This window comes from Lithobates pipiens, unplaced genomic scaffold (genome assembly GCF_037356315.1).
Source record: "Lithobates pipiens isolate NorthernLeopardFrog02 unplaced genomic scaffold, aLitPip1_a1.2 Scaffold_13, whole genome shotgun sequence".
NCBI lineage: Eukaryota > Metazoa > Chordata > Amphibia > Anura > Ranidae > Lithobates > Lithobates pipiens.
This window is the reverse complement of record NW_027507718.1, coordinates 409,740,732-409,768,692: the sequence shown is the minus strand read 5'-3', so window position 1 is coordinate 409,768,692 and position 27,961 is coordinate 409,740,732. Positions and strand designations below refer to the sequence as shown.

The 27,961-nt window shown below is 43.3% G+C and overlaps 1 protein-coding gene across 5 annotated transcripts in view; it reads right to left on the bottom strand.

The window, feature by feature from the left end:
- Positions 1 to 27,961, bottom strand: part of LOC143975271 (uncharacterized) — a 137,612-nt gene that overhangs the window by 44,332 nt on the left and 65,319 nt on the right. For all 5 annotated transcript variants that reach the window (XM_077477496.1, XM_077477499.1, XM_077477500.1 and 2 more), the window contains 3 exons: positions 23,655 to 23,712; positions 19,209 to 19,297; positions 18,651 to 18,726 (listed from right to left, as the gene is read on the bottom strand). In XM_077477496.1, the coding sequence (XP_077333622.1) occupies positions 18,651 to 18,726; positions 19,209 to 19,297; positions 23,655 to 23,712 (223 nt within the window). The remainder of the gene's footprint in view (positions 1 to 18,650; positions 18,727 to 19,208; positions 19,298 to 23,654; positions 23,713 to 27,961) is intronic.

The window sequence follows — 27,961 nt, the reverse complement described above, 5'->3', positions numbered from 1 at the left end:
GACTAGAAAAAGGTAGTTCAATACCTAGTAGCCAATAGCGTCCATCTCATAGATGAATCTGAACATGTGTGAGTTTTTGTGCGTCGGAATTGCATACACACGTTCGGAATTTCCGATAGAAAGTTTTTCCATTGGGAAAATTGAGAACATGCTATCAAATTTTTGTTGGCGGGAATTCGGCCAGCTAAACCCCAATGGAGCATACATACAGTCGCATTTTCCGATGAAAAGCTCTCATCTGTCTTTTGCTGGCCGAAATTCCGATTGTGTGTACGCGGCATTAGAGTTGGTGGATTGTATTGGCTTCCTTTATTTTCACCTGGTGATGCTACCAGTAACACACTTCCTGTGCTAGGGAGACAACAATCACTGTACTGCATCTATGGTGTTAACAGTGGCGTCGCTCTGCGGGTGCAGACCGAACCCGGGTGATACCCGCCAGAGGGGTGACACCAGAGCTTTTTTTCAGCCAGCGACCATCTCCGGCGACAGACCCTTATGCCCCACTCACTGCATTCACTTTCACACAGAGGCCAAGCTTTTGTATGTAGATGACAGCTCCCCTCTCCCAGCGGTATGCACAGTCCTCCTGCCCAGCAGTATCTCTATGAGAGAGGGATGGGGCAGGGGATGTGCACGGCAGCTCCACTATCCCGGCGACAGCTTTATTATCCCAACGGCTGCTCTACCATCCCGCTGGCAGCTCCTTCTAAGAGCAGAATGCACAACCTCTGTAAGTTGTAGCTGCTCTTTGGCAGCAGCCCCGCTGTCCTCTCTTCTGGCCTGTGAAGCATGCAGTACTTAACTTTGCACCCTGTACATAAAGAACTCTTGAGCCTTGCACCCTGTACATAGCGATCCTTGCACCCTGTACATAGAGATCTCTTGAGGCTTGCACCCTGTACATAGCGATATTTGCACCCTGTACATAGTGATCCTTGCACCCTGTACTTAGAGAACTCTTGACGCTTACACCCTGTACATTGCAAACTTCTGAGCCTTGCACCCTGTACATTGCAAACTTCTGAGCCTTGCACCCTATACGTTGCAAACTTCTGAGTATTGTACCCTGTACATTTTGAACTTCTGAGCCTTGCACCCTATACATTGCGAACTTCTGAGCCTTGCATCCTGTACATTGCGAACTTCTTAGCCTTGCATCTTGTACATTGCAAACTTCTGAGCCTTGCACCCTATACGCTGCAAACTTCTGAGTATTGTACCCTGTACATTTTGAACTTCTGAGTCTTGCACCCTATATATTGCGAACTTCTGAGCCTTGCACCCTGTCCATTGTGAAATTCTGAGCCTTGCACCCTGTACATTGTGAACTTCTGAGCCTTGAACCCTGTACATTGTGAACTTCTTAGCCTTGCACCCTATACATTGTGTACTTCTTAGCCTTGCACCCTAAACATTGTGTACTTCTTAGCCTTGCACCCTATACATTGCGAACTTCTGAGCCTTGCGGCCTATACATTGCAAATTTCTGAGCCTTGCACTCTGTATTTAGAGAACTCTTGAGGCTTGCACCCTGTACATATTGATCCTTGTACCCTGTACATAGCAAACTTTTGAGCCTTGCACCTTGTACATAGCACACTCCTGAGTACCGAACCCTGTACAGAGCACATTACTGAGTTCTGCACCCTGTTTGTATCACATTCCTGAACGCTGCACTCTGTATATAATGTGCTTTTGAACTGTGTGCATAATGCACTCATGTTATTTAACAATGCCTTTGTAAGGCCCTACCATTGTAAGTGCACTTCGGCCACACCTACCCTTGCATACAGTGTGCTCTCCCCCTGTGGGGGTGTTGTGGTGGCGGTGTAGTTAAGCCTTGGGTGACACCATCAAGTGCACTGTGGCAGGCTAGACAGGAGAGGGCCTGATGCGCTAGCCTGCCAAGTGTCTATTGCTCTGTCCTGCTCCTGCTGTCACTCCACAACGGCAGGACAGAGCATTGTGGCAGGCTAGGGGGAGAGAGCCATGACAGTGCAGTAAAACATGGAGCCACGGGCAGTGCGGTAAAACATGGTATCACCCCCCCCCCCCCCAGGTGACACCATCCCTAGTGACACCACTGGGTGTAAGAATGTTGTCACCCTACAACAGGAAGTGTCTTAAAATGACTGAAGACCACCCCATCTCCTCCACAACATAGGGGGAATTCTTCTGTAGTCCACAGTGATAGCTGGGAAACATAACTACTAACAGTCAGCAGAGGCACAAAAAGTTACCAGCTCACTACATTTATTATAGGAAGAACAGACATTTTGTGTCTTTTTTTTTTCTGTGTAACGTGCATATCCCAAGAAACTTCGGACAGCTGGGGAGGTTATTATCACCCAGGCGAAGGGGTGAAAATGCAGGCTGTGCTCCCTAAATTAAAAGGAAAAAAGCTGCCTGCCATTTCATTAAGTAAGGAGCAGGATTCTTTAAAACGAAAAAGGAAGGGAAGGTCTGCTTTAGAATTAAAGACTTTATGTAGAAAATCTGCACATATATAATCAATAGAATGAAATAGCCTTTAGGCGGAATTTATTTAAAGCATAGAAAGAAATAATGAACATATTTAATATTCTTGCTGCACAGTGCCTACTGCACTTTGTTATGTACTGTATTATTATTATGTGTCTGTTACAAGTACACATCCCAGACAGTGACAGGCTACAAATCCAGGCTTACACGAAATGTCAGCATCACATTTACGTTTCCTGGCCATCAGACTGACAGTAAGACATATTCTCAGAAGTCAGAAGAGTCACCGGCTACAGATGGTCAGTGACATTCCTGAAATACTGTTCTTTGCCACTATGACATAAGTGTAAGCAGTGACAGCTGTACTGAAAGGAGATCTTAGAACAGATGAAACAAAGTAATCTGGCATAAGAACATTCAGGTCCAAGTACAGTACAGAGCAGGGCTGTCTTTAATATAGATTGGACCCTGGGCAAAATTTTTCTTGGGGCCCCCCATGCAATTTCCCTCTCCACCTGCTCTGAGAAATACAGTAAATAGCAGCTAGACTTAAAATCAGTTTACTGTATCAGATTAAGCAGCAATTGTGATTGGTTGCCAGCAGTTACTGCATTTCATTACTGCTTACTGACTGGTTGCTAGAGGTTACAGCACACATTACGGCTCACTGATTAGTTGCTAGAGGTTACAGCACATCATCTCCTCACAGCAGGGGAGCATGATATACATATGAATGCCGCCTTTATTTACATATCAATGCCGTCGGCCACAGCTATTTACTTAGTGTTATCACTATTTACATATGAATGCTGGTTATTTACATGTAAACACAGGATCTGCAGGTGAGTCATCTGCACACAACAATAGGGCAGAGCTGGGCAGCATTAGTACCAGCACTTTACACTGAGATATTGGGACACAGCACAGGAATAAAACTTCCAGGGACAAGGGAACTTAAACCTGGATAGCTGGCAAGTGTGAGGCAGCTGTTATGGGCCCCACAACAATGACAGGGCCCAGGGCAGCTGCCCCTTTTGCCCTGCCTTAAAGACGGCCCTGGTACAGAGTTATATGGGCTTAGGTGATCTTCCAGTCTTCTGTAGATACTATATTAGCTATGGTGATCTGTATAAGTCTATGGGGACAAAAATGCACATTAATGTACCATCTTTACTATTTTTCCCAACACACAGCATCACACAGATGTGAACAGGTTCCCGAAGAAAAGAATGACAATCCTCTTGTCATTTGTCAATGTGCGTTGGGCAATGCAAAGTAAATTGCACAGGTGTGAACAGGGCTTAACCACTTCAGCTCCGGAAGATTTATGACCCTTCATGACCAGGCCCTTTTTTGCGATACGGCACTGCGATACTTTAACTGACAATTGCGTGGTCATGCAACGATGTACCCAAATAAAATGCATGTCCTTTTTTCCCCTCACAAATCAGACACTAACTAACGCTTTTGACTCTTTTTTGGGAACCAATGGCATTAATACAGTGATCAGTGCACTGTCACTGTACTAATGACACACTGGCTGGGAAGGGGTTAACATCAGGGGCAATCAAAGGGTTAACTGTGTGCCCAGTTAGTGTTTGTGCACCCTGTGGGAGGTGCTTTTACTAAGGGAAGGCATGGATCCACGTCCCTGCTTTGCAAGAACACAGGATCCATGCTTTCTGTACTGACAGAACAACAATCTGCCTTGTTTACATAGCCAAACCACCTGTCTGCCCTGATCGGCTCCCGCTGTGCATAATCACAGTGAGAACAAGCTGCCAGCACTGCGCAATTGTGCCTGCTACCTGGCAGTGCAGGATCACGTATATATACGCGATCCTGCGCACAGCCGCCGTCCTGTAGCAGTAAAATTGCTATAGGATGGCCAGCAAGTGGTAAATAACAGTTTTTATTAAAAAGAACATCAACTCTGAAACTTCTGTGCCTGAAAAAAGGTAGGCGGAGGGCAAATGATTAGTTACCAATATTACTTGTAGGCTTCCTGCAACTCATTACTGAGTTATCATACCTTTTTCATCAAATGTCAGAGCTGCTCCCCTAATGATTGGTGATCAGGTGACAGGTAGTGTAATAATCAGGGAGCAGGAGGAGATCCCTAAGGAGATCCCTGCAATGCAGATTTTTTTCCAGCAAGAAAAACAGTGACCAAATCAAAATCTCAAAATAGTGATTTGATTGGCTTCTATTAGATCAAAACAATCACATTAAAATGTACTTGTTTGCTTAGTAAAACAAATATAGTACTGTGTATAAAATATATACAGTATCTCACAAAAGTGAGTACACCCCTCACATTTTTGTAAATATTTTATTATATCTTTTCATGTGACAACATTGAAGAAATTATACTTTGCTACAATGTAAAGTAGTGAGTGTACAGCTTGTATAACAGTGTATATTTGCTGTACCCTCAAAATAACTCAACACACAGCCATTGATGTCTAAACCGCTGGTAACAAAAGTAAGTACACCCCTAAGTGAAAATGTCCAAATTGGGCCCAAGTAGACATTTTCCCTCCCGGTTGTCATGTGACTTATTAGTGTTACAAGGTCTCAAGTGTGAATGGGGAGCAGGTGTGTTAAATTTGGTGAAACTGAGTAGCAGAAAGGTGGCCAAGACCATACAGAGGTTTAACAGGACATTTTCCACTCAGAACAGGCCTCGCCATGGTCGACCAAAGAAGTTGAGTGCACATGCTCACATCATATCCAGAGGTTGTCTTTGGGAAATAGATGTATGAGTGCTGCCAGCATTGCTGCAGAGGGGTGTACTCACTTTTGTGAGATACTGTAGTTGATACACATAGGCCTGGCCCATTGAATGACCCTACTTGCCACCAGCCTGCTTAACATTCGCAAAGCAAAGACCCTACTTTCATGGACATACTTAGGGTTCAAGGTCATTTGCATCTTCCAGCAAGGACTCAGTGCTCTTGTGATGGTGTTGGAGTTGAGAGTTACTTTTTTACACTCAACTTTGTATAATTATGGCCCTGCCTGGAACAGGGGCGGATCCAGGGGGGGGGCAACGGGACAATTGCTCCCCCCGAGAAAATATTGCTGACTGTGAGGCTGAGAGCGCCCCGAGAATTCAGAGCCACGGTCGGACTCACAGCCATTCTGAACATTAGGATTTACTGCTTACCTACGCTGGGGACTGCACTCTCCGCCCCCTGTACCTCCCCCAGCAGTTTTCCAAACTCTCTCCTGTAAGCTGTTGCTTGAGTGGGAGGGAAGGGGATGTGCCTGACCCCTGAGACCACGCCCGCTGGAAGAGGGAGGTGTGAAGCCGAGCAGAGGGAGCCGAGTGACTGAACTTCCTGGAAAGGTGAGCTCAGCTAGAAGCATATCGTGGATTTGTTTACAGACACCTCTATGATGATTCTGCCGAGTTACTGCAGCTTAGCATAGAGGATCTGTTAGCTGACAAATGGGATTGCATCTTTTCATGTGGCACAGTCAGAAATTGTGCCCTCCTGATCCCCTCATTGTGTGCCCTTCTGATCCCCTCATTGTGTGCCCTTCTGATCCCCTCATTGTGTGCCCTCCTGATCCCTTCAGTATGTGCCCTCCTGATCCCTTCAGTGTGTGCCCTCCTGATCCCTTCAGTATGTGCCCTCCTGATCCCTTCAGTGTGTGCCCTCCTGATCCCTTCAGTATGTGCCCTCCTGATCCCTTCAGTATGTGCCCTCCTGATCCCTTCAGTGTGTGCCCTCCTGATCCCTTCAGTGTGTGCCCTCCTGATCCTTTCAGTATGTGCCCTCCTGATCCCTTCAGTGTGTGCCCCCTGATCCCTTCAGTGTGTGCCCTCCTGATCCTTTCAGTATGTGCCCTCCTGATCCCTTCAGTGTGTGCCCTCCTGATCCCTTCAGTATGTGCCCTCCTGATCCCTTCAGTGTGTGCCCCCTGATCCCTTCAGTGTGTGCCCTCCTGATCCTTTCAGTATGTGCCCTCCTGATCCCTTCAGTGTGTGCCCTCCTGATCCCTTCAGTATGTGCCCTCCTGATCCCTTCAGTATGTGCCCTCCTGATCCCTTCAGTGTGTGCCCCCTGATCCCTTCAGTGTGTGCCCTCCTGATCCCTTCAGTGTGTGCCCTCCTGATCCCTTCAGTGTGTGCCCCCTGATCCCTTCAGTGTGTGCCCTCCTGATCCCTTCAGTATGTGCCCTCCTGATCCCTTCAGTGTGTGCCCTCCTGATCCCTTCAGTGTGTGTCCTCCTGATCCCTTCAGTGTGTGCCCTCCTGATCCCCTCATTGTGTGCCCTTCTGATCCCCTCAGTGTGTGCCCTCCTGATCCCTTCAGTGTGTGCCCTCCTGATCCCCTCAGTGTGTGCCCTCCTGATCCCCTCAGTGTGTGCCCTCCTGATCCCCTCAGTGTGTGCCCTCCTGATCCCCTCAGTGTGTGCCCTCCTGATCCCCTCAGTGTGTGCCCTCTTGATCCCCTCAGTGTGTGCCCTCCTGATCCCCTCAGTGTGTGCCCTCCTGATCCCCTTAGTGTGTGCCCTCCTGTTCCCCTTGGTGTGTGCCCTCCTGATCCCTTCATTGTGTGCCCTCCTGATCTCTTCATTGTGTGCCCTCCTGATCTCTTCATTGTGTGCCCTCCTGATCCCTTCAGTGTGTGCCCTCCTGATACCCTCAGTGTGTGCCCTCCTGATACCCTCAGTGTGTGCCCTCCTGATACCCTTCAGTGTGTGCCCTCCTGATACCCCTTGGTGTGTGCCCTCCTGATCCCCTCAGTGTGTGCCCTCCTGATCCCTTCAGTGTGTGCCCTCCTGATCCCCTTGGTGTGTGCCCTCCTGATCCCTTCAGTGTGTGCCCTCCTGATCCCCTTGGTGTGTGCCCTCCTGATCCCTTCAGTGTGTGCCCTCCTGATCCCTTCAGTGTGTGCCCTCCTGATCCCTTCAGTGTGTGCCCTCCTGATCCCTTCAGTGTGTGCCCTCCTGATCCTTTCAGTATGTGCCCTCCTGATCCCTTCAGTGTGTGCCCTCCTGATCCCTTCAGTATGTGCCCTCCTGATCCCTTCAGTGTGTGCCCTCCTGATCCCTTCAGTGTGTGCCCCCTGATCCCTTCAGTGTGTGCCCTCCTGATCCCTTCAGTATGTGCCCTCCTGATCCCTTCAGTGTGTGCCCTCCTGATCCCTTCAGTGTGTGCCCTCCTGATCCCTTCAGTGTGTGCCCTCCTGATCCCCTCATTGTGTGCCCTTCTGATCCCCTCAGTGTGTGCCCTCCTGATCCCCTCAGTGTGTGCCCTCCTGATCCCCTCAGTGTGTGCCCTCCTGATCCCCTCAGTGTGTGCCCTCCTGATCCCCTCAGTGTGTGCCCTCCTGATCCCCTTAGTGTGTGCCCTCCTGTTCCCCTTGGTGCGTGCCCTCCTGATCCCTTCATTGTGTGCCCTCCTGATCTCTTCATTGTGTGCCCTCCTGATCTCTTCATTGTGTGCCCTCCTGATCTCTTCATTGTGTGCCCTCCTGATCCCTTCAGTGTGTGCCCTCCTGATACCCTCAGTGTGTGCCCTCCTGATACCCCTTGGTGTGTGCCCTCCTGATCCCCTCAGTGTGTGCCCTCCTGATCCCTTCAGTGTGTGCCCTCCTGATCCCCTTGGTGTGTGCCCTCCTGATCCCTTCAGTGTGTGCCCTCCTGATCCCCTTGGTGTGTGCCCTCCTGATCCCCTCAGTGTGTGCCCTCCTGATCCCCTCAGTGTGTGCCCTCCTGATCCCTTCAGTGTGTGCCCTCCTGATCCCCTTGGTGTGTGCCCTCCTGATCCCTTCAGTGTGTGCCCTCCTGATCCCCTTGGTGTGTGCCCTCCTGATCCCTTCAGTGTGTGCTCTCCTTATCCCCTCAGTGTGTGCCCTCCTGATTCCCCCCCCCCCAGTGTGTGCCCTCCTGATTCCTCCCCCCCCAGTGTATGCCCTCCCGATATTCCCCCCCAGTGTGTTCCCTCCTGATTTCCCCCCCAGTGTGTTCCCTCCTGATTTCCCTCCCAGTGTGTGCACTCCTGACCCCATACTGTGCCATCCTGACCTCCCACCCTTGTGTGCTCTCCTGACCCCTCCACCCAGTTATGTAAGCAACACCTTATTTTTGGGCAGTGCCCCTCCCGAGACTGGACTCTGGATCCGCCCCTGGCCTGGAATCCTTTAGCTCCTCTGACAAATGACAAGTCTGTAACACAGTGTTGATTTCCACGAAATAAATCCTTTTTTTCAATATACAGTATGTAAAATTAAGCGGTTTCCTTGATTTGATCTTGCAAGACTAACTAATTGTCTGTAAACTAATAGCACAGATATCTGATGACTATATGGTGTAGTTAGCAAAGAGGATGGATACACTGTATATCCTTCTAAAAATGAAATGTCATGATGTTTGTCTTGCATTAAAAAAAATACAATGTGATATGGACTCCCCATACAGGCCCATAAAACTCAGACTTGTATTTCATGTCCAAACAAATGTATTACTGTAGTGTTTCATAGAGGAGGCTAGATCAGCAACCATTTAAGTGCACTTAGCTTACATCAACAGATTTATGAGGTCTCTTCTGTAAGCTGCAGTGAAATAATTCCAGGCTGCAAAGTAGGCTCGGAGCTGTTGGCTTAACACTACATACAAGTCGTCATTATTTAGCCTCAAAACATATCTAAACCTAAAAAAATTGCTATATTGCTTCTAACGAGTCCTCCAATTCCAATGGGGTGCAGTGGGGTGCATCCCTACCCCATGCCCTCAGGCTTTGGATTATTTCAGCTGTTTGTCTGTGTTACCAGAACCACCCTGGATTTCACTGTGAATGATGCAGTTTACAAGAAAAATCACAAGCAGCTGTTTGTGTTCTGTAAATAAATTGTGAATTTCTAAATAAGTTAGGGTGTGGCATATATATATATATATATATATATATATATATATATATATATATATATACACGCTTCTGGTGGTGTACACAGTATAAAATACAGTGCAGGCATTGTACACTTTCTAATACAGTGTAGGTGGTGTACACAGTATCTAATACAGTGTTTACAGTTTCTACTACACATCTGGTGGTGTACACAGTAAAAAAATACAGTGCAGCTTTTGTACAGTTTCTAATACAGTGCAGGCGATGTACACAGTATCTAATACAGTGTGTACAGTTTCTACTAATCTTCTGGTGTGTGCACAGTATCTAATACAGTTTCTACTACACTTCAGGTGGTGTACACAATACAGTGCAGCCCTAGTACAGTTTCTAATACAGTGCAGGCGGTGTACACAGTATATAATACAATGTGTGCAGTTTCTACTACACTTCTGGTGGTGTACACAGTAAAAAAATACAGTGCAGCTTTTGTACAGTTTCTAATACAGTGCAGGCGATGTACACAGTATCTAATACAGTGTGTACAGTTTCTACTAATCTTCTGGTGTGTGCACAGTATCTAATACAGTTTCTACTACACTTCAGGTGGTGTACACAATACAGTGCAGCCCTAGTACAGTTTCTAATACAGTGCAGGCGGTGTACACAGTATATAATACAATGTGTGCAGTTTCTACTACACTTCTGGTGGTGTACACAGTACACAATACAGTGCAGCCATAGTACAGTTTCTAATACAGTTCTGGCCGTGTACACAGTATCTAATACAGTTTATAAAGTTTCTACTCATGTTGGTGTCCCTTGTCAATTTTACATTGTAATTTTTTAAATGTAACTGCCTACTCCCAAACTGTTATTGGAAGTAAAACACAAAGCCAAGTATTATTCTCCACAATTTTTTCTTGTGCATTAAAAAAAGAAAATACAAATAAAATTAGACATACTATCTGCCAATAGAACTTAAACAAAAAGTGCATTCTATGCATCCGAAAATATAACAAATCAAATCATTATTATTCAACCAAAAAATAAAATAAAAGCCTCATGCATGGGTCCTGCTTCTTAATATAGGGGGTCAACAATTCCAAGAGTTGGTGAAAGCAGGGGTCTGTCATCCAGAGATAATTCTGAAAATCACCTAGATTATTCTTCTGAAGCTCCCGCAGCAAAGGCATATAAAATAATTGGTCATGATTAATAAAGCAACCAATTATTGGTCCAAGAACTCCTTCTCCTGTTCCTGGACTGGACTTGGGCCAAAGCAATAACTCCAAGGCCAATAATAAATAACACGTTATCTCCTCCAATTCCGCAACATGTCTGGTTGACGAACAGCCATTCCGAAACTAATTTAAAAGCACAAACTGAAAAGTGCAAAATGAAAAGTGCGAATCAAGACTCACCAAACTTCTACTAACACAAATTTAGCAGAAGGAGCCCAAAGGATGGTGCTAAAGAGCTGAACTTTCGTGTTTGTTGGCAGACAATTCCTTACCGTTTGTATGCTTGAAAAAATTCAGGCACACGCCTTCAGACAAAAATTTGCGGTTTTGTCTGTGAAAAATCGTGTGTACAAAGCTTTAGACTGTCTGTTACTTTTTAGGCTTAAAAGACTATTTTATGCAGTCACATATTATCCTTATTGAGCTACGGAAACATTCCTGTGAAAAGTTTATATTTGTACAGCTTTTATAATCTGTTTTGTATTATTTTGCAGAATATGCATACTTTTTTGCCATTCGGACATTGTTTTGTCTTGATTCTAAATTTTCACCTGTTTAGTAAATTGAAAATTACAGTTACTCCCTGTGTGAATATTCAACTGATTACCTATTCCGTTACACTACTACTCAGAGACCCATCAACCCACCATTTAATGGAGATGATTAAAGGCAGACATATTTGAAGTCCATTTGACAATAATGGCTCTCCCCCCAGAATCAATGGAGAAATGAAAAACTAAGGAAAAGGGCCTACAAAAAGAGCAGCCAACAGCCAACACATCTAAGGACTGGTAGGCTGTAATATATTACATTTTTGTTTCTGGGATTAGATACACTTTAACCACTTAAAGTGTTTGTAAACCCTTACAGACCACTTTTCACTACAGGAATGTTTAAACATCCCTTGTAATAGAGAAAAAACATGACAGGACCTCTTAAATATGAGATCTGGGGTCAAAAAGACCTCAGCTCTCATATTTACAGTAAAATGCAATAAAAAAAAATCTAATTTAAGATCATTGGGCGGAAGTGACGTTTGACGTCGCTTTCGCCAGTCAATGCTATGGAGCCAAGTAGGGGCCATCTTCCCTTCACTTGGCAGCCAGCCAAACAGGATAGAGGACACGATTGTCTCTGCCACTGCGGTAAGCAGCGGAGACCACCGGAGCTTGGCAGGAGGGGGGACCTCTCCCACCCCCAATAAAAGTGATGTTGCGCCGAATCTGTCCCAGAGACCACTTTTATCTGAAAGCAGACCGCCCGCTGAAGAAGAGCATACCAGAGCTATCAGCTGCCATAACAATGGTATTCTTCTTCAAACAGCCGTCGTATAATGACGGCGGGCGGTCCATAAGAGGTAGCCATATCTGAATCTGGAAATCTGATTTGTTGGCAAAAAATTATCAAATTTTTTTCACCACACAAGCAGATCTGCCATTATGTGAATGTTAAGGGTTTTTTTTTTTTGTTCTTGTGTATGAGTAATCAGAAGGGTGTCACAGGGAGGGCTGGGATATCTTGGTAAGGTAATATTCAGGAATGCTTCATTATTTATGGAAGGCAGTAATTGGTAAGGACTGTTTAGGTGTATAAGACTGATATTTGGTGTAGATGACGTATTGCTGCTTTATCAGAAGAGGAGAATAGAATGTCCAGCTAAAATAATTCCACCAGCCAATCTACCAGGGATCCCCAGAACAACTGAGCTCGCTCTAGACAATTGTATATTCCAATACTACGAGCTCCTGGAGGAAAGGTGAAATTTCAACCAATATTAAAGAGGAACTGCAGTCTGCTCACATAATTTGTAATAAAAAAATCTTTGCCATTCTGAAGCTTCCCTCCAACCACTGCAAATTATGTTATATATACTGTGATGCTGTACTTGCCAAATATGCTGCAGAAATCTCCCTCCACTGAGTCTGGCTGCAACCATTATAACTGTGGGCGGATGAAACTGCTGCCTTTTCACTTTACACAGACACACAGAGGCACACCTCCGGCTCTGCAGATCTCATTGACCCTCTTATGACTCATCCCCCTTCCTTCCTGGCAAACTCTCAGGAGAGTGAGCGAGAGAGTTGTGTATGATATCATAAGCCTAGGCTTTTTACCAGACAAAAAACAGGAAGTGGGCTGTATAAGGTATTTACTGGCAGAAAAAAAATCTTTTACTATCCAAAGTTAAAACAACAAGGGCAGAAGATTTAATAGATGGAAAGTTCAAAAAATGACTGAAGTTCCGCTTTAATAACAATATAGTAGGCTGCTGCCTTATAAAACAAATGATAAACAAAAAGAGGAAATCAGAACAATTACTCAAGCAGCACTCTACCACACTTAAAAAGATTATCGCTACACCTCCACCTCCCAGTGACACTATTGTGCAGTATAGTAGTCCATAGATAAAAATGCATCAACTGGATGATAAAGAGTCCATCAAAAAACTGCTTGGCATCCACTTGAATGGCTGAAATCTCCACCCTTCATAAAGTGACTCACACTCCCCTCTTGACACCTCACTCACCGAAAATGATTGCCTCTTATTTTACTGATTGTCTTAATAAGCTTAATTCTCCAATCACACTGTTGGTTTCACCTTGGTTAGCAATCACTGCTCAGGTGATCTTCAGTAAGACTAAAACTCAAACACAGAGGAAAGAACAATCCTCATAGTGCAATGCCCTGCATTTTCCTACTGTATAACTGTGCCCCTTTAAATGACACTCACAAAAAATTGCCTTAAACAATCACTCATCATTCGTATAGTCAGGCTGTGACCGCGTGGTCACATTTCAAACTGCATCTAACCACCACTACCAGGATCGGCATCAACGTCAGGGTTCTAAGTAGTTTTCGAGCAAAAAATTGCTCATTTTTATTTGTACACAAAACATGTCAGAATAGGCCTGGTCTTTAAAGTGGATGTAAACTCGATTCATGAAATATGAGCTGGGCACATATATCTGCAATGTTTTCTTATCTCTCTCGTAAGCCCTAAGTCCCATGGCTTTCTCTTGCTCTGTTCTTCTGTCTGATAACTTCTGACAAGTTCTCTGACACAAAACCAGCCTGAAATTTGTGTCAGGGCGGGTGCTATAAATAGATAAGCAGGCAGCTGGTCAATTCACAGCCCAGTTTTGCAAGTCTCTGCCTATGTGGAGGGGGACATGTGCCTTTCCTCCAATCAGCTGTCTCACAGTGTATGGCAAGACTCCCCTCCCCCTGCTGGAACAGAAAGAGAAAATTCCAACAGGATGTACTGCACTTTCTAAACATCTAAAAAGTATATAAAGCTGAGGACAGCAGATATACAGTACATGTAAAACTTATGTAAGGAGATTTGTTTCATCCCTGTGTATCTTCTGAGGCTGTTCACTTCACGGAGTATATGTGAGGGTTTACATCCACTTTAAGTGGTTATGTTATAGTATATTAATATATTATATTCAGCTAATATAATATATTATATTATTATTATTTTCTTTTTTTTTTATTTCGGAGTTGGTACAAGTCCCTCATGGGCTGTGAAAAATTGTTCTTGCCTTTTGTTTGACAAGAGCTTGCTTATTAGCCACACTTTCAGTGCAGCAGAGAATATCACTTTCTGAATTTTGCTGCAGAAATTTACTATAAAGATACATTTTAATAGGTTATATTACTAGTGGACAGCAATTAAAACCAAAGAACAGAGGAACTCACTCATTCCAAATCTAACCCCCAAAAAATTTAAAGTGGAATTCCTGGTTAACACTAACTATTGTTAAAAATGTCCCCTGACCCTCCTGCTACCTATCCTGCCTAACCTATGTGAAAAAAATCGGAATACTTACCTTTTTTTCAGGCCGCTCCAGTCTGGTTACGTGATCCAGCAGCATAAGCTCCCCTTCGTCAGGGAGCACTCAACAAAAGTGGGGAACTCCAGAAGCAGTGATGTCTTACATAGGGGTTGATTTACTAAAACTGGAGAGTGCAAAATCTGCAACAGCTGTGAAAGGCAGCCAATCAGCTTCTAATTTCGGCTTCTTAACATAATCTTTTACAAAAAAACAAAAAACAAAGCTGATTTCTATGCAGAGCTGCACCAGCTTTTGCACTCTCCAGTTTTAGTAAAACAACCCCATAGGCTCCCATAGACCATCCATTCTTGGTGCTCCTTCCTCTCCCCTGCAGCTGCTACTCACCAACACAGGAGAGTCAGAGAAAGTGTAAGGTAGGAATTTTACTTTAAAGCGTTTTTTATCCCAACATATTCCTGATATGTGCTAGCTGTACCATGTACTTGTATGAGAAAGTATCTTGTTCTCTCTGTATTGCTTCCTTTATGTGCAAACCCTGGTGTTCCTGCTAGTCCCTATGCTTTCCTATTATTATTCTGGGAACTCAGTGTACTCTCCTCCAATGATCAGACTGACATGCCCACCCCCCCACACAACCATTCAATGGGAAGCTCAGTGTGCTGCTGCTCCTACTCCCCCCAGCTCTTTTGCACCTGAGAACAAAGGGAAAGTGCTCACTTATAAAAAAAAGTTTAAAAAGGTATTTATCATTTTTTTAATATCTTTACAAGAACGTTTTGTCTTTCATTTCTATTTTAAACAGATTGGATTGTTTACAATAAGTTACAAAGTCAGAGTTTATGCTACACAAGTTTCCATACAGTCATAACAATACAATATGATGATTGTTTGCCCTAAAAGATAGCATATAAAAATATTTTTATATTATGCCAAAAGGAATTTATCCACAGTAATCAACAGTAAGCAATGAGTTCATTTGTGTAACTATTATTAATGGGCAACATTTTGTAGTTGTTATTCTATTATAATTATTTTGATTTGGAAATGAAAATCTATATCCACAGTGAATTATTCTATACAACTATAACAACCATTTAGGTTTGAGGGGAAAATGTGGCTATAGTAGTGCTTGTATTTTCTAGAACTCAATTTAATAAGCATGTATGCTTATAACAACAAGAAAAAAAGTTAAATAAATTACAAATTATGTAAGACTTGCATGTCTGAATTTCTGAATATGGCGTCTGTTTGGATTTTATATCATGTTTTCTTAACATAAATCAAAAGCTTCATAAATGTGTTATAATGAGAAAGTCTTTCTAGGAAACAATCCAAATATGTAATTTATGACATTTTATTTGGTACCAGTTGCTGCAGCTTGTTATGGCTAAGGCTTTTTGTGCATGTATGTCTCTGTAAGTATGCAGTATGAACAAGCACGGATTATCTTAAAGGATTCAAATATCTGCATTCATACCTACATATACAGCATGCTACATTGAGTGCATCTACAGTATGTTATAAGCTTATCAGAATAAAAATGTTTTTTTTTTTGTTTTTTTTTACACAGGTTCGTCAGAATAGAAATTTTTGCATTATAGCAGTGATTTTTAATAGATTACAGCAAAAAGTATTTTATAGGGATGAGCTTCGGGTTTGGGTCAACAGAGAGTTTGACTGTGAGTGTTTGTGGATTTTTGCATTTGTTAGGCACACATAAACATGAACCAAACTTTGCTCGGTTCACTCACCTCTACTTTTGGTACCGATTATTATTTAAGTCTGCTTTACCTTCAAATGCCCAATCAGTTTCAGGGAAAAAAAAAAATCCTCTGAACCTGACAGAGAGCTTGAGAAGTGCAGGCAGGGCATATTTTAGGTACCCTGCTTGGCAGTTATCATTCTCACACAGTGCACAATGCATCAATATCCATTTTACAGGTGCATCTCAAAAAAAATTAAATATCATCAAAAAGTAAATTTCTTTCAGTAATTCAATTCAAAAAGTGAAACTCATATTTTATATAGATGCATTACCCACAGAGATTATTTCAAGCATTTTTTTATTTTGATGATTTACAGCTAGTGGAAACTCAAAATTCAGTATCTCAGAAATTAGAATATTACATAATACCAATAAAAAAAGGGATTTTTAGCACAAAAATGTTGGCTTACTGAAAAGCATGTCCATGTGCAGTATAGTATGCACTCAATATTTGGTCGGGGCTCCTTTTGCATGAATTATTGCATCAATGCCAGGTGGTATGGAGGAGATCAGCCTGTTGCTTTGATAGCGGCCTTCGGCTCATCTGCAATGTTGGGTCTGGTGTCTCTCATCTTCCTCTTGACAATGCCTCACAGATTCTCTATGGGGTTCAGGTCAGGCGAGGTTGCTGGCCAATCAAGCACAGTGATACCATGATCTTGAAATCAGGTATTGCTACTTTTGGTAGTGTGGGTAGGTGCCAAGTCCTGCTGGAAAATGAAATCAGCATCTCCATAAAGCTGGTCAGCAGAGGGAAGCATGAGGTGCTCTAAAATGTCCTGCTAGAGGACTGCATCGACTTTGGACTTGATGACACACAGTGGACCAACACCAGCAGATGACGTGCCCCCCCAAATCATCACTGACTATAGAAACTTCACACTGGACCTCATGCAACTTGAATTCTGTGCCTTTCCACTCTTCCTCCAGACTCTGGAACCTTGATTTCCAAATGAAATGCTACATTTTCCATAGTTCGTGATGACTTGGCACCTGCCCACACTGCCAAAAGTACCAATACCTAGTTTCAAGATCATGGTATCACTGTGCTGTGGGGTATTGTCAAGAGGAAGATGAGACAAATCTATCAAAGCAACCTGGGCTCCCATAACACTTCAGAAGTGCCACAGGCTGATCGCCTCCATGCCACGCTACATTGATGCAATAATTCATGCAAAGGAACCTCGACCAAGTATTGGTATAGTGCATACTATACTGTACATAGACATACTTTTCAGTAAGCCAACGTTTCTGTATTAAAAATGCTTTTTTTATTGGTCTTATGTAATATTCTAATTTTTTAAGATACTGAATTTTGGGTTTTCATTAGCTGTAAGCCATAATCATCAAAATTAAAAAAAAAAAAAAGCTTGAAATATATCACGTGCATGTATATAAAATATGAGTTTCACTTTTTAAATTGAATTACTGAAATAAATAAACTTTTTGATTATATTTAATTTTTTTGAGATGCATCTGTAAAAGCTTTGAGCAAAGTTGTTAAAGAAACATAACCAATCGTTGGCACTGATATATGCAGTGGCGGAATTATCAGGGGGGAGAGAAGGCAGAGGCAGCGCCATGCTGAGACAGGCTGTGTGTGTGGACCACCCCCACCTATGCAGAGAGTGAGACAGAGAGACTGTAGGGAGGCAGGATGGACACTGAAAAATAAAGGTCAGCAGACCAATTGAGTAAAGGCGGGGGAGGAGCTCTCCCCTCTGCCTGGAGTACATGCTGTCCAGTCTACAGTCCGTCTACCCATGAGGCAAGGCATTCTTGGAGGAGGCACAGTGAAGGATCATTTCTGAGGGGGGTGGATCGATTGATTGGCGGTAAGCCATGACATTTTGCACTGCAATCGATCCCAACCTCCACCACCTCTGCCTCTTACTGATCTCATCCCCCCACCACCACCACTGATCTCATCCCTATCTCCCCGCCCCACAAGAATTTAGTGTCCAATCAGATTTTTTTTCCATTCTCAAGGCACTGTACAGAATCACTTAAGAAACCCATACATGAGTCATATATTTTGTTCATTCAACCAATGGAATGGACAAAAAAAAAAAGCAACTAAATTCCCCCATCCACACAATCAATGTGTGCGAGGGAATCCTCCCCACTAAGGTATTGTATTCTGACAGCGGGGAGACTTACCCGCCATCAGAATACATTGATCTTCACTGCCGGCTATAGCCTGCAGCATTGACTGCCCACACATGGATCAAAATCCACCCAGTCCCTGTTGAATCGCCCAGATTTTAAGAAAAGGGATCAATTTGCGTATGAGATTCCTCGCCCAATGCAATAAGCCACCTACAGGCAAAAAGGCTAACTTCACCTGCCTACAAGTGCACTAATGTTAAGGTTAAAATGTTCAAATCAAACCATAATCAGGTATCAGATTAGCAATTATAAAATAGTTTATACAAAAGAAAAATAAAATGATTTATATATACCATAGAGAAGAATAACTAACTTAGAGTACCAACCTCAAGAATTATTTCCTCTTCTGTAAGAAGGATAACATGATCTCTAGATGATTCCAATGTCAGCTTTTGTATTCGTCTTGGAGTAATTTTGATGAAAGAAAATTGACTTAAAATACAAAGTACAAGTGTATACAATACAAAAAAAGACATCCAGTACTAGTTAGAATGTTGTCTACTAATTTCCATTTTTATCTTTAAATGCTCCTTCACAACAACTGAAAATTACAGTAGAAACACACGCAAAAGTTATAATGCTCAATTCATTTTTGTTGATAAACCTATTTATTTAAAATAGTTATGTGAAAGCATGTTTATAAGTAATTGTTGAAGCATATTAAAAACAAAAAAATAGTCCTTAGAGGAGGTGGCTGCATTAGTTTTCTCTTTTTCAGTATTTTTTTTTCACCTGGTAGACCTCTCCTCTTCTCATTGCCATAACACATGAGAAGTGTGTTCCATAGTCCTAGGAACAATGCTAACTGATAAGAGTGCACCACAGACACAGAATCCAATAATTTATTTAAGCTAATATCTGCTTAAATGATGAGTAAAGGATACTCTTTTATAGCCGGATCCCTTTTTTGGGGTTGGTAAGAAAAATTTGCACTCATTACTTCTTTTATGATGTCATCCATCAGAGGTTCATCCTGCAAAGATATGTACACATGATAACAATCTTTGGGGTAATAGCCTAAACATGTAAAAATACAAGCTATGACCATGACCCATACAAATCATAACAGCATTCTACTACAAGATGAAGTAAGTATTTGCCTTTTTAAATAAGCCCAATATCTATTTCCTCCCATATTGTACTGAAACAGTGAACTGCCATTTCAGTGCTAACCCTTATGATGGAGCAGGCTTAGCAACAGCAGTAAAAGCGACATGGGAACACACTTGGTCCATGGGATCCGGTGAGCCTACAAATCCAAACCCAGAGCTGTTCAAACATCTCTTTTTCTTTCAAGTAAGGACATACTGTATATCTGTATTTCTAGGTGTCCAATTTATTTATTTATTTGTAAATAAAAAAGAGTTGGTAATGGTTGGCATCAGTGGCGGAATTATCAGGGTCGCAGCAGTTGAGGGGGCCCTGAGTTCCTCCCCCAGCAAAATCCATTTTAGACATGCTGAGCTAATTCCCGGAGCACAGTGCTGGGGAGCAAACTCCAACACTGAGCTCCAGTTCTCTGGCTAACGGGGTATAGCAGCGTGGGCACTCGTGACATCTGCCCCACATCTCTTGTGGGGTGCCCCGTGTTCCACATGCAGTGGTCGCCCCCTCTGTGGCAGCCGGCATGTCTCCACGCTGACTGGCTGCACACCTCACAGACCTCACTGAAGCCGGCTCATCCTCCTTGGCTCCGATGTTCTCCTGTACATATACAGACAGGAGGAGCTGGGGAGGAGGAGTATAGAACTGGAATAGCCGCGCTGCTGAGGTCTGTGTGTTTTTATGTATTCAGAGGAGGGGGACAATAGTGAATAAGTGGATATGTCCTGGGGGATGCTTTCAGAAAGCATTGGGCAGGGGGCTGGGGAGTCGGATTTGACACTACACCTTGTAAGTCCTGTCCCCTCCCAAAATGCTCCACCAGCACATATCCTCTTCCCGCCCAATCAAAGAGATGCCATCTGTCTCAGAGGGGGCAATTGCAGCATCTGGGACCCCTGGCACCCTGTAAGAGATGCAGGGAAAGTGCCCCTGGTCCCCAAGCTGAAATATTGGGGGGAGGGGGGATTTGTGCCGCGCTGGAGGGGTGTTGCGCTGGAAAGGGGGATTAAGAACATTTGCGCTGCAGAGGATTAGGGGAGTGGAAAAGATTTGTTCCAGGGTGGAAAGGACAGGGGAGTATGTACGGGGATTGCAATTGCAGCATATAGAGGAGGGATAGTGGGGGTGGCATATAAAGCAACCAATCCCCACCATTTTACTCCTGTAGCCTTTCAGCTGCTGCCCCCTGGCCCCGTGTACTCCCCTGGCTCCCTCAACTGCCCCCCCCTCCCCACAGCACTGCCGGCTTCCACCCTCTCCCGCCAGCTGCTGGATGTGTCAGGATGGAGAGTGGGGAAGGGGCTGGTAAATGTGTCTTAATGATTAGAGTCAGTGATCCACACCGATTGCTGACTCTGTTCATTCATAACTGAGGCATAATAAACTGTGTTTACTATGCTTCAAATAAATGGAAAGCTCTGTACAGAGCGATTTCAGTCCATTCATTCTGTGAAGCTGAGACTGAAGATATGGAGATTGAGGGCTGTGTCCTCAGTCTGCTTTCTCTGTCTCAAAGGTGGAACATCAGGTCTGTTTAGACCCCTGATATTAAAAGAAAGCCCCCAACGAGGCTCATAAAATATTGTAAAAAAGTAAATTAAATAAAATGGTCAAAATGAATAAACAAATAAAATAAAAATAAAACTACTGACACCAGTGATGGAACTACCGGGTCACAAAGGTCGCACTTGCAATCAGGCCCTGGTGTTTTGCCATCGTGGGGGGGGGGGCCTGGGCGGGGGGCCCTTTATGATTTCTTGCAACAGGGCCCTGAAGGTTCTAGTTATGCCTCTGGTTGCCACCACAGTAATCCAGATACTGGGGAATGTGCTCTTTTGCTTGACTAGTACATACACACATACAGTATACCGTATATACTCGAGTATAAGCCGAGATTTTCAGCCTCTTTTTTGAGGCTGAAAGTGCCCCCCTCGGCTTATACTCGAGTCATCGCTGTCTGCCCGCTCGATCAGCGTGTCGAGCAGACAGACAGCGGCCATTCTAGGATTCAAAAGCCGCGCCTCCGGCTCCGCCTTCGCCTGTGATAGGCGGAACACTGAATTTCCCAGCAGCCTGTGTTCCGCCTATCACGGACATCGTATCATCCTCGTACTACGGACGAGGATGATACGATGTCCGTGATAGGCGGAACACAGGCTGCTGGGAAATTCAGTGTTCCGCCTATCACAGGCGAAGGCGGAGGCGCGGCTTTTGAATTTTACAATGGCCGCCGAGGCGCCGACGAAGAGGGCACGGGACGGAGGCAAGGCAAGGCACGGCACGGCACGGGACGGGACGGAGGCAAGGCAAGGCACGACACGGGACGGAGGCAAGGCACGGCACGGGACGGAGGCAAGGAGGCAAGGCACGGGACGGAGGCTCGGGACAAAGGCTCGGGACACAGGTAGGCTGGACACACACACACACACACACACACACACACACACACACACACACACACACACACACACACGGATGGAGACACACACACACACACACAGGGATGGATGGATGGATGGAGACACACACACACAGGGATGGATGGATGGAGACACACACACACAGGGATGGATGGATGGATGGATGGAGACACACACACACAGGGATGGATGGATGGATGGACACACACACACACAGGGATGGATGGACGGACACACAGGGATGGACGGACACACAGGGATGGACGGACACACAGGGATGGACGGACACACACACAGGGATGGACAGGCATGTCTCACCCTCGGCTTATACACGAGTCAATAAGTTTGCCAGTTTTTTTGGGGGTAAATTGGGGGCCTCGGCTTATATTCGGGTCGGCCTATACTCGAGTATATACGGTATAATTTATTTATTTTATATAGAGGAGTAAAAAGTAGTAACCAGGTGGAGGTGAAGAAATGGATAGCGTCTATAGTGGATAGAAAACCAGGAGTAGAGGGGTATGAGAGAATGTATAGGTAGGATGGAAAGAAGGGGTGTTAAGGTATGATAGGGCCTGTTAGAGAACACGTCTAAACTGGCCTGGTTAGAGGGCAATCCATAGGTAGCAAGAGAGTTTTGGGCATAGAAATAGTATATGGAGACAGCTATTAAAAACGATCACAAGGATCTTAGTCTCTTTATATCTAATGTTTGACAAGAATGTCATAGTTGTGGTTCCCAAATGTAGAGGTATTCAGTTTTTATATCAATAAAAATTATAACTAAAGGCAAAACTTTTTTTTTCGTTTTGGATAGAGGAGAGAGGGACTACAACACCTGTCAGTTTTTATTGTTAGGAAGAGTCATACTCTTTATTTGTCCTGTTTGCCTTTATCATTTTTTAGGTTGTGTCCAGAAAAGTAATAGAGGGGAAATCTTCCAATGGGGACACTAGTTCAGGTGACCTGGGGGGCGGGGGGGGGGGGGGGGGAGAGATTCCCTTAAAGTGTTACTAAACCCAGGCCCCTGCATTCACTATATCTGGTCTCCCAAAGTACACAGAACATGGAAATGCAATCGTTTTAGTAAATATGTGGCTAAACACCTTTTCTTATCAACAGTTAGAACAGTCTTGTGACTTCTTTCAGTGTCTGCTTCTTTCTCCCATGATTGTCCTATGAGGATGCAGGACCCCTGACCCTTCGTATGGACAGTGCTGATTCCAAGAAAAAAAAAACTCTATAGCAATACACACCAAACTGGGCATGTGCAGCTTGCCCCCAAGACTCTGTTCTATCAGGAGTTTGGGAACTGTAGAAGAAGGGGAGGATCAGAGAAGATAGGATCAAACAGCATTTTTACACAATTCATAGGATTAACCCCTTAGGTTCCACAAGTATAACAAGCATGCTTTACTGCATATACAGACTGATTTCACTGTTGTTGGGTTAGTAACACTTTAATTTGGGATTTTTTCTCAATTCTTGTTTTGGCTATGGGAAAGGAAGTGAAGGTAGATCCCTCAATGGAAGACAGAGGGCAGAAATAAACCCCCTTTAATCTATCCAAATGTTTTTTTTTTTAAGTTTTGCCTATATTTCCAGTTTAGGATATTAGGTAAATATTCATTGAGCATAATTGTAGTGATCTGTGTTTGACTCTGGGGGAAGGTTTTTTTTTTGTTTTTTGTCTGTTTAGTTGCTATGAACATATGTAAACCCATTTTACACAAAAACACTCAGATTCAATATTACAATAAGCAATTTTAATGGGCATTTTTAAACATCTTTGATTTGGCAACATACCATTTCTAAGCCCTTCAGAAAGTCACTCCCTAGTGGGTTTGTACTCGTAGGTTCTTTTCTGCCAAAAAAATAGACCACTACAAGTATTAGCCAAGGAATTATTATAATTAATGCATTTTGGGGCTAATCTTTACAATACTCTTAGTATAGAAGGTCACAAATTGCATCAGTGAAAAAAAAAACATTATCAGTCAAGTAATGTGCTATAAAATGAGTCAATGGCATGTTAAGAAGAGACAGCTGCTATTTATGTCCTTGTAATAAAAAGACTTTGGCTAGTTAATAAAAGACTTGATCTGATCATATGCTCATTGAGATAGCAGACAAGTCTGTAATCAGATACTCGATAGTCATGTTCACCATCACCTGAGTTTAGCAAACAATTGCTATATACCAGAAACCTCAATTGTCAATTGCTCCCACATTGTTACATTATGATTAGCTTGGAAGCAGTCAGATACCATTTCTTATTTCATAAGAAAAATTACTAATCAACAACACTGGGTAAAAGAATTTAGAAAAGAGCTGAACTACTGAAACTATTATTGGCGCCACATCCCTTGATAAATAGAATATCTAAAGAAAATATGAAAAAATATAAATTTTAATAAGGATAAAAAAAGTGAATACATAGAATAAATATTTCAAAGAATCAATCACAGAGATTGAGATCCAGAACACTGAATAAGGTTATAACTAATTAGACGAGTGTTCTCGATGTACTCGGGTGTGCACCCCAGGGGACGCACGAGAGCGTAATTCAGGGAGGACGTCATAGTACGCCCTCCCAGGGTTAAGCAACGGCCCTGTAGCCATCATTCGGCTATGGGCCCCTTGTTAAGTAGTTAATAAACGTGGGCTACCAGGCCCTTAACTATAAACGCCTGTCTGATGTGGACTCACTGCACAAAAATGCGTCTATCCACTTGAGCTAAACACCCAAATATCACTGTATATATATATATATATATATATATATATATATATATATATATATATATATATATATATATACCTCTTTTCTATCAATTTTCATTATGTTTGTGCAATGTCACAGGTTTTCTTCTTGATTTTGTTATTCCAGCAGTTGGTGGTCCTCTATGCTGCTGATAATAATGTCATGATTATTTTGTGCACCCAGGATAATTGGATAATGCACCCTCAGAGGGCATGTCCTGTCCTGGACTTACAGGAAAGGGTTTGAATGCTGCTTGGCATCATTCAACTCCAGAAAGGACCAGCAATGGATCCCAGAGCAGTGAATTTGTAGGGTTCAGCACCAGAGATATGGTGAATATTGCAGAGAGGGCTGCATTTTTATTTAAACTGCTGCAGGGGAATGCTTTTTTTAAATTAAGATGCAGTTGGTTGGGCTTGAAGTCAGAGTTTCTAAACTGCAAACTGATTCCAGGTCATTGACCACTGATTCAGCATGACATCCAGGCAACAGGAATTTGCATAAGGTCAGCAATGGCATCCTCAGTTCTTTCTTGGAATACATTTTCTTTATGAAGCAACAGAAAACAGGTTCTAGAAGGCAGAAAATACCATTAACCACCTAGTGAACCCCTTTCTTTCATCATAAAGTTTCCTGTATTTATTTTGTATAGTTCTATGCATCTAATAAAGCACTGAAATACTGTTTAACATAAATAAATGATTTCATAAAAGCAAACTCAAGAAGTGCAGCATGTGAATGCCAGCAAGATTTATTATGCAAGCCCTTGTTCAAATTAATAAGCATCTTTTCTGGTATTTTATTAAATGTGTTGAGCAGAGTCTAATGTACTCTGGCACAGATCCAATGCTTTATAGACTCCAGCCTGTAATTCCTTTAAGCCTTGCCTATCTTCACATCTAATTTCCTCTACATAGGATGTGAACTCTGTTATATACTGTAAATCCATTTCAGCTTGTTGGCATGCCATGCTGTAATCATTGATTCTATTCGATTTTTGTGACAGCTCTGAACCACAAGGCTTAGTTGGTCATGAACTTTCTTCATCTTATCGTTACCTTTAACTAAATTCCAACCTGATCAATATATTATTTTCAGAGTTTTATATCCTTGTATAAGTCATCACCTTGTGGCATCTGGATTGTATCATAAATAATGAGATCTATAGCAGTTGTATAAAACACTTAGCTGACATGTGTTTGGGATGCAGTGTTAGCCAAATCTTTGACAAAATGTAAAATTTGAGGTCATTACATCCAGAAAGTATAAAGCCAATGGGAATTCAAACAATTAGTTAACAGACAAATCACCAGGTCTACAAAAAGGGTCGTGTGTGACCTGATGGAAAGAGCAATTTTGAAACACTGCATTCAAAAATGAACTGTCTCCATGTAACAGACACTAAACTGCAGGCAAATATTAACAGAAATCTGAAATCCTATGAAACACCAATTAATACAGTTATGTATTCAATAAAATGTATTAACTGCATTTTTGTATTCAACTGTTGTAACCAGATTTGACTTGGTATCAGCCTCTTCTAAAGCCCTGAAGTGGAGGAAAGAGGGACAGTAATCATGAAAGCTGCATGAATGTGTGCTAACGAGGAACATGCTAATAGGAGGAGAGAACAGAGTAAATTGTGAGATGATCTCATTATGCTGAGGACCAGGCTGCAACGCCTAAAGTCATGTCACCAACCTGGCTCTACTGCTTGTCATGGTTGCATACATATAATTACCAGATGAAGAGAAATACAAATTATTTGGCATGTAAAACAACCCTCATATACTGTATGTATTTGCAGTTTTATACTTTGATGTTTGATAGACTTCTACATGGTGGCTAACACATTGGAAGGCCTCTGTAGTAATGGAGTTGGTGAGAGGGTTTATAATAAATTTCAGTGTTTGACTTCCTTTTTGCAGAAGAAAAATATATACTCTCTCTTCCTTCGGGAACACACACAATATGCACCACGCCCACAGTGACCGAGGGGGTTGATTTACTAAAGGCAAATAGGCTGATGATTTAGCATGAAAAGTTGCAATTTGTATGGAAATTTGCCTAGACCTTAGTGAATGTGGTGAAGTTTCACTTTGCAAAGAATAACCAATCACGTGCAAGGAACAGTTAAAAAAAAAACAGCATTTATACTTTGACATGATTGGATGATGGAAGTCAAAGTTTAATTTCCTTCACTAAGTTCTGAGGCAAATTCTCATGCAAAGTGAAGTCTGACTTCCTCATAATTGCTGTGAATTCATTAAGGACAACTGGAAGACATCTGGTTTTGAGTGTCTTCCATCGGGTCTCTATGCAGTTGAAGCAAATCTTTTGAGTCTATGGGAGATGAGCTGAATTTACAGGCTGCACTGGGAAGGAGGTCATGTCATCAGAGGTTGTTAGATATGGGCAGAGAGCCCAGAAGCCCCAGACACAGCCTCTCATTCTCTGCGCATGTCCCTGCAATGGGAGCAGTTGTAGAGTATGAAGTGGCAGAGTTCCTGAGTAGCAGAAAGTTTGCCAGTGATGTTCACAATCAGATGTTTATTGGTAGGCAGTGGCAGCCCATCAATAGGGGGCACAGGGGTGCCGCCCTCCCCAAAGCTACTCATCATAAAAACATTTTAAAATATCCCTTTAAGTGTGTGCAGGGCGCCGGACACACAGGTGTCTGGGGGAAGCATGACATTTTTGCAATCACGTGATTGCGGCTAAGAAGCTCTATTGGCTTCCTTTAGAGCATGGGTAGGCAACCTTGGCCATCCAGCTATTTTGAAACTACAAGTACCATGAAACATTGCAAGACCCTGACAATACCAGGCATGACTCCTAGAGGCAGAGGTATGATGGGATTTATAGTTTCACCACAGATGGAGGGTCGTGGTTGCCTACCCCTGCTTTAGAGTGTCCTTGGGGCGCAGAATTATTTCCTGTGGTGGTTACTGATTGGAGTGGTCCGTAGGATGTAGGCCAGTGCTTTTAGCAGAATCATTGCATCACTTTGGGTTTCTCGAGTGACTCATCCCCGTCCCAGGATGGATGGAACGCAAAGCCTGAGCCTCTCTGAGTTGGCCGGTGAGCAGGGTGCACTTGTATTACTGCTGCTAGGAAAGAGTAGATGGGCTTAGTTCTGATGTGTTTAGCTGGTGCGAGCACACCACTGAAGAAGTGACCGCCGTTCATCCCTCTCCCTCCATTTCCCCACCGACAGGCAGGCAGAGGTCTCCTGTCCTGTAATCAGTCCTCTTCCGTTCCCGGTAAGAAGACCCTGTGTCCGAGCACATTTCTCTGCTGAAGACATGCTCAGGCCCGGCTGAGATCTGCTGTCCGGTAATCGGCATTG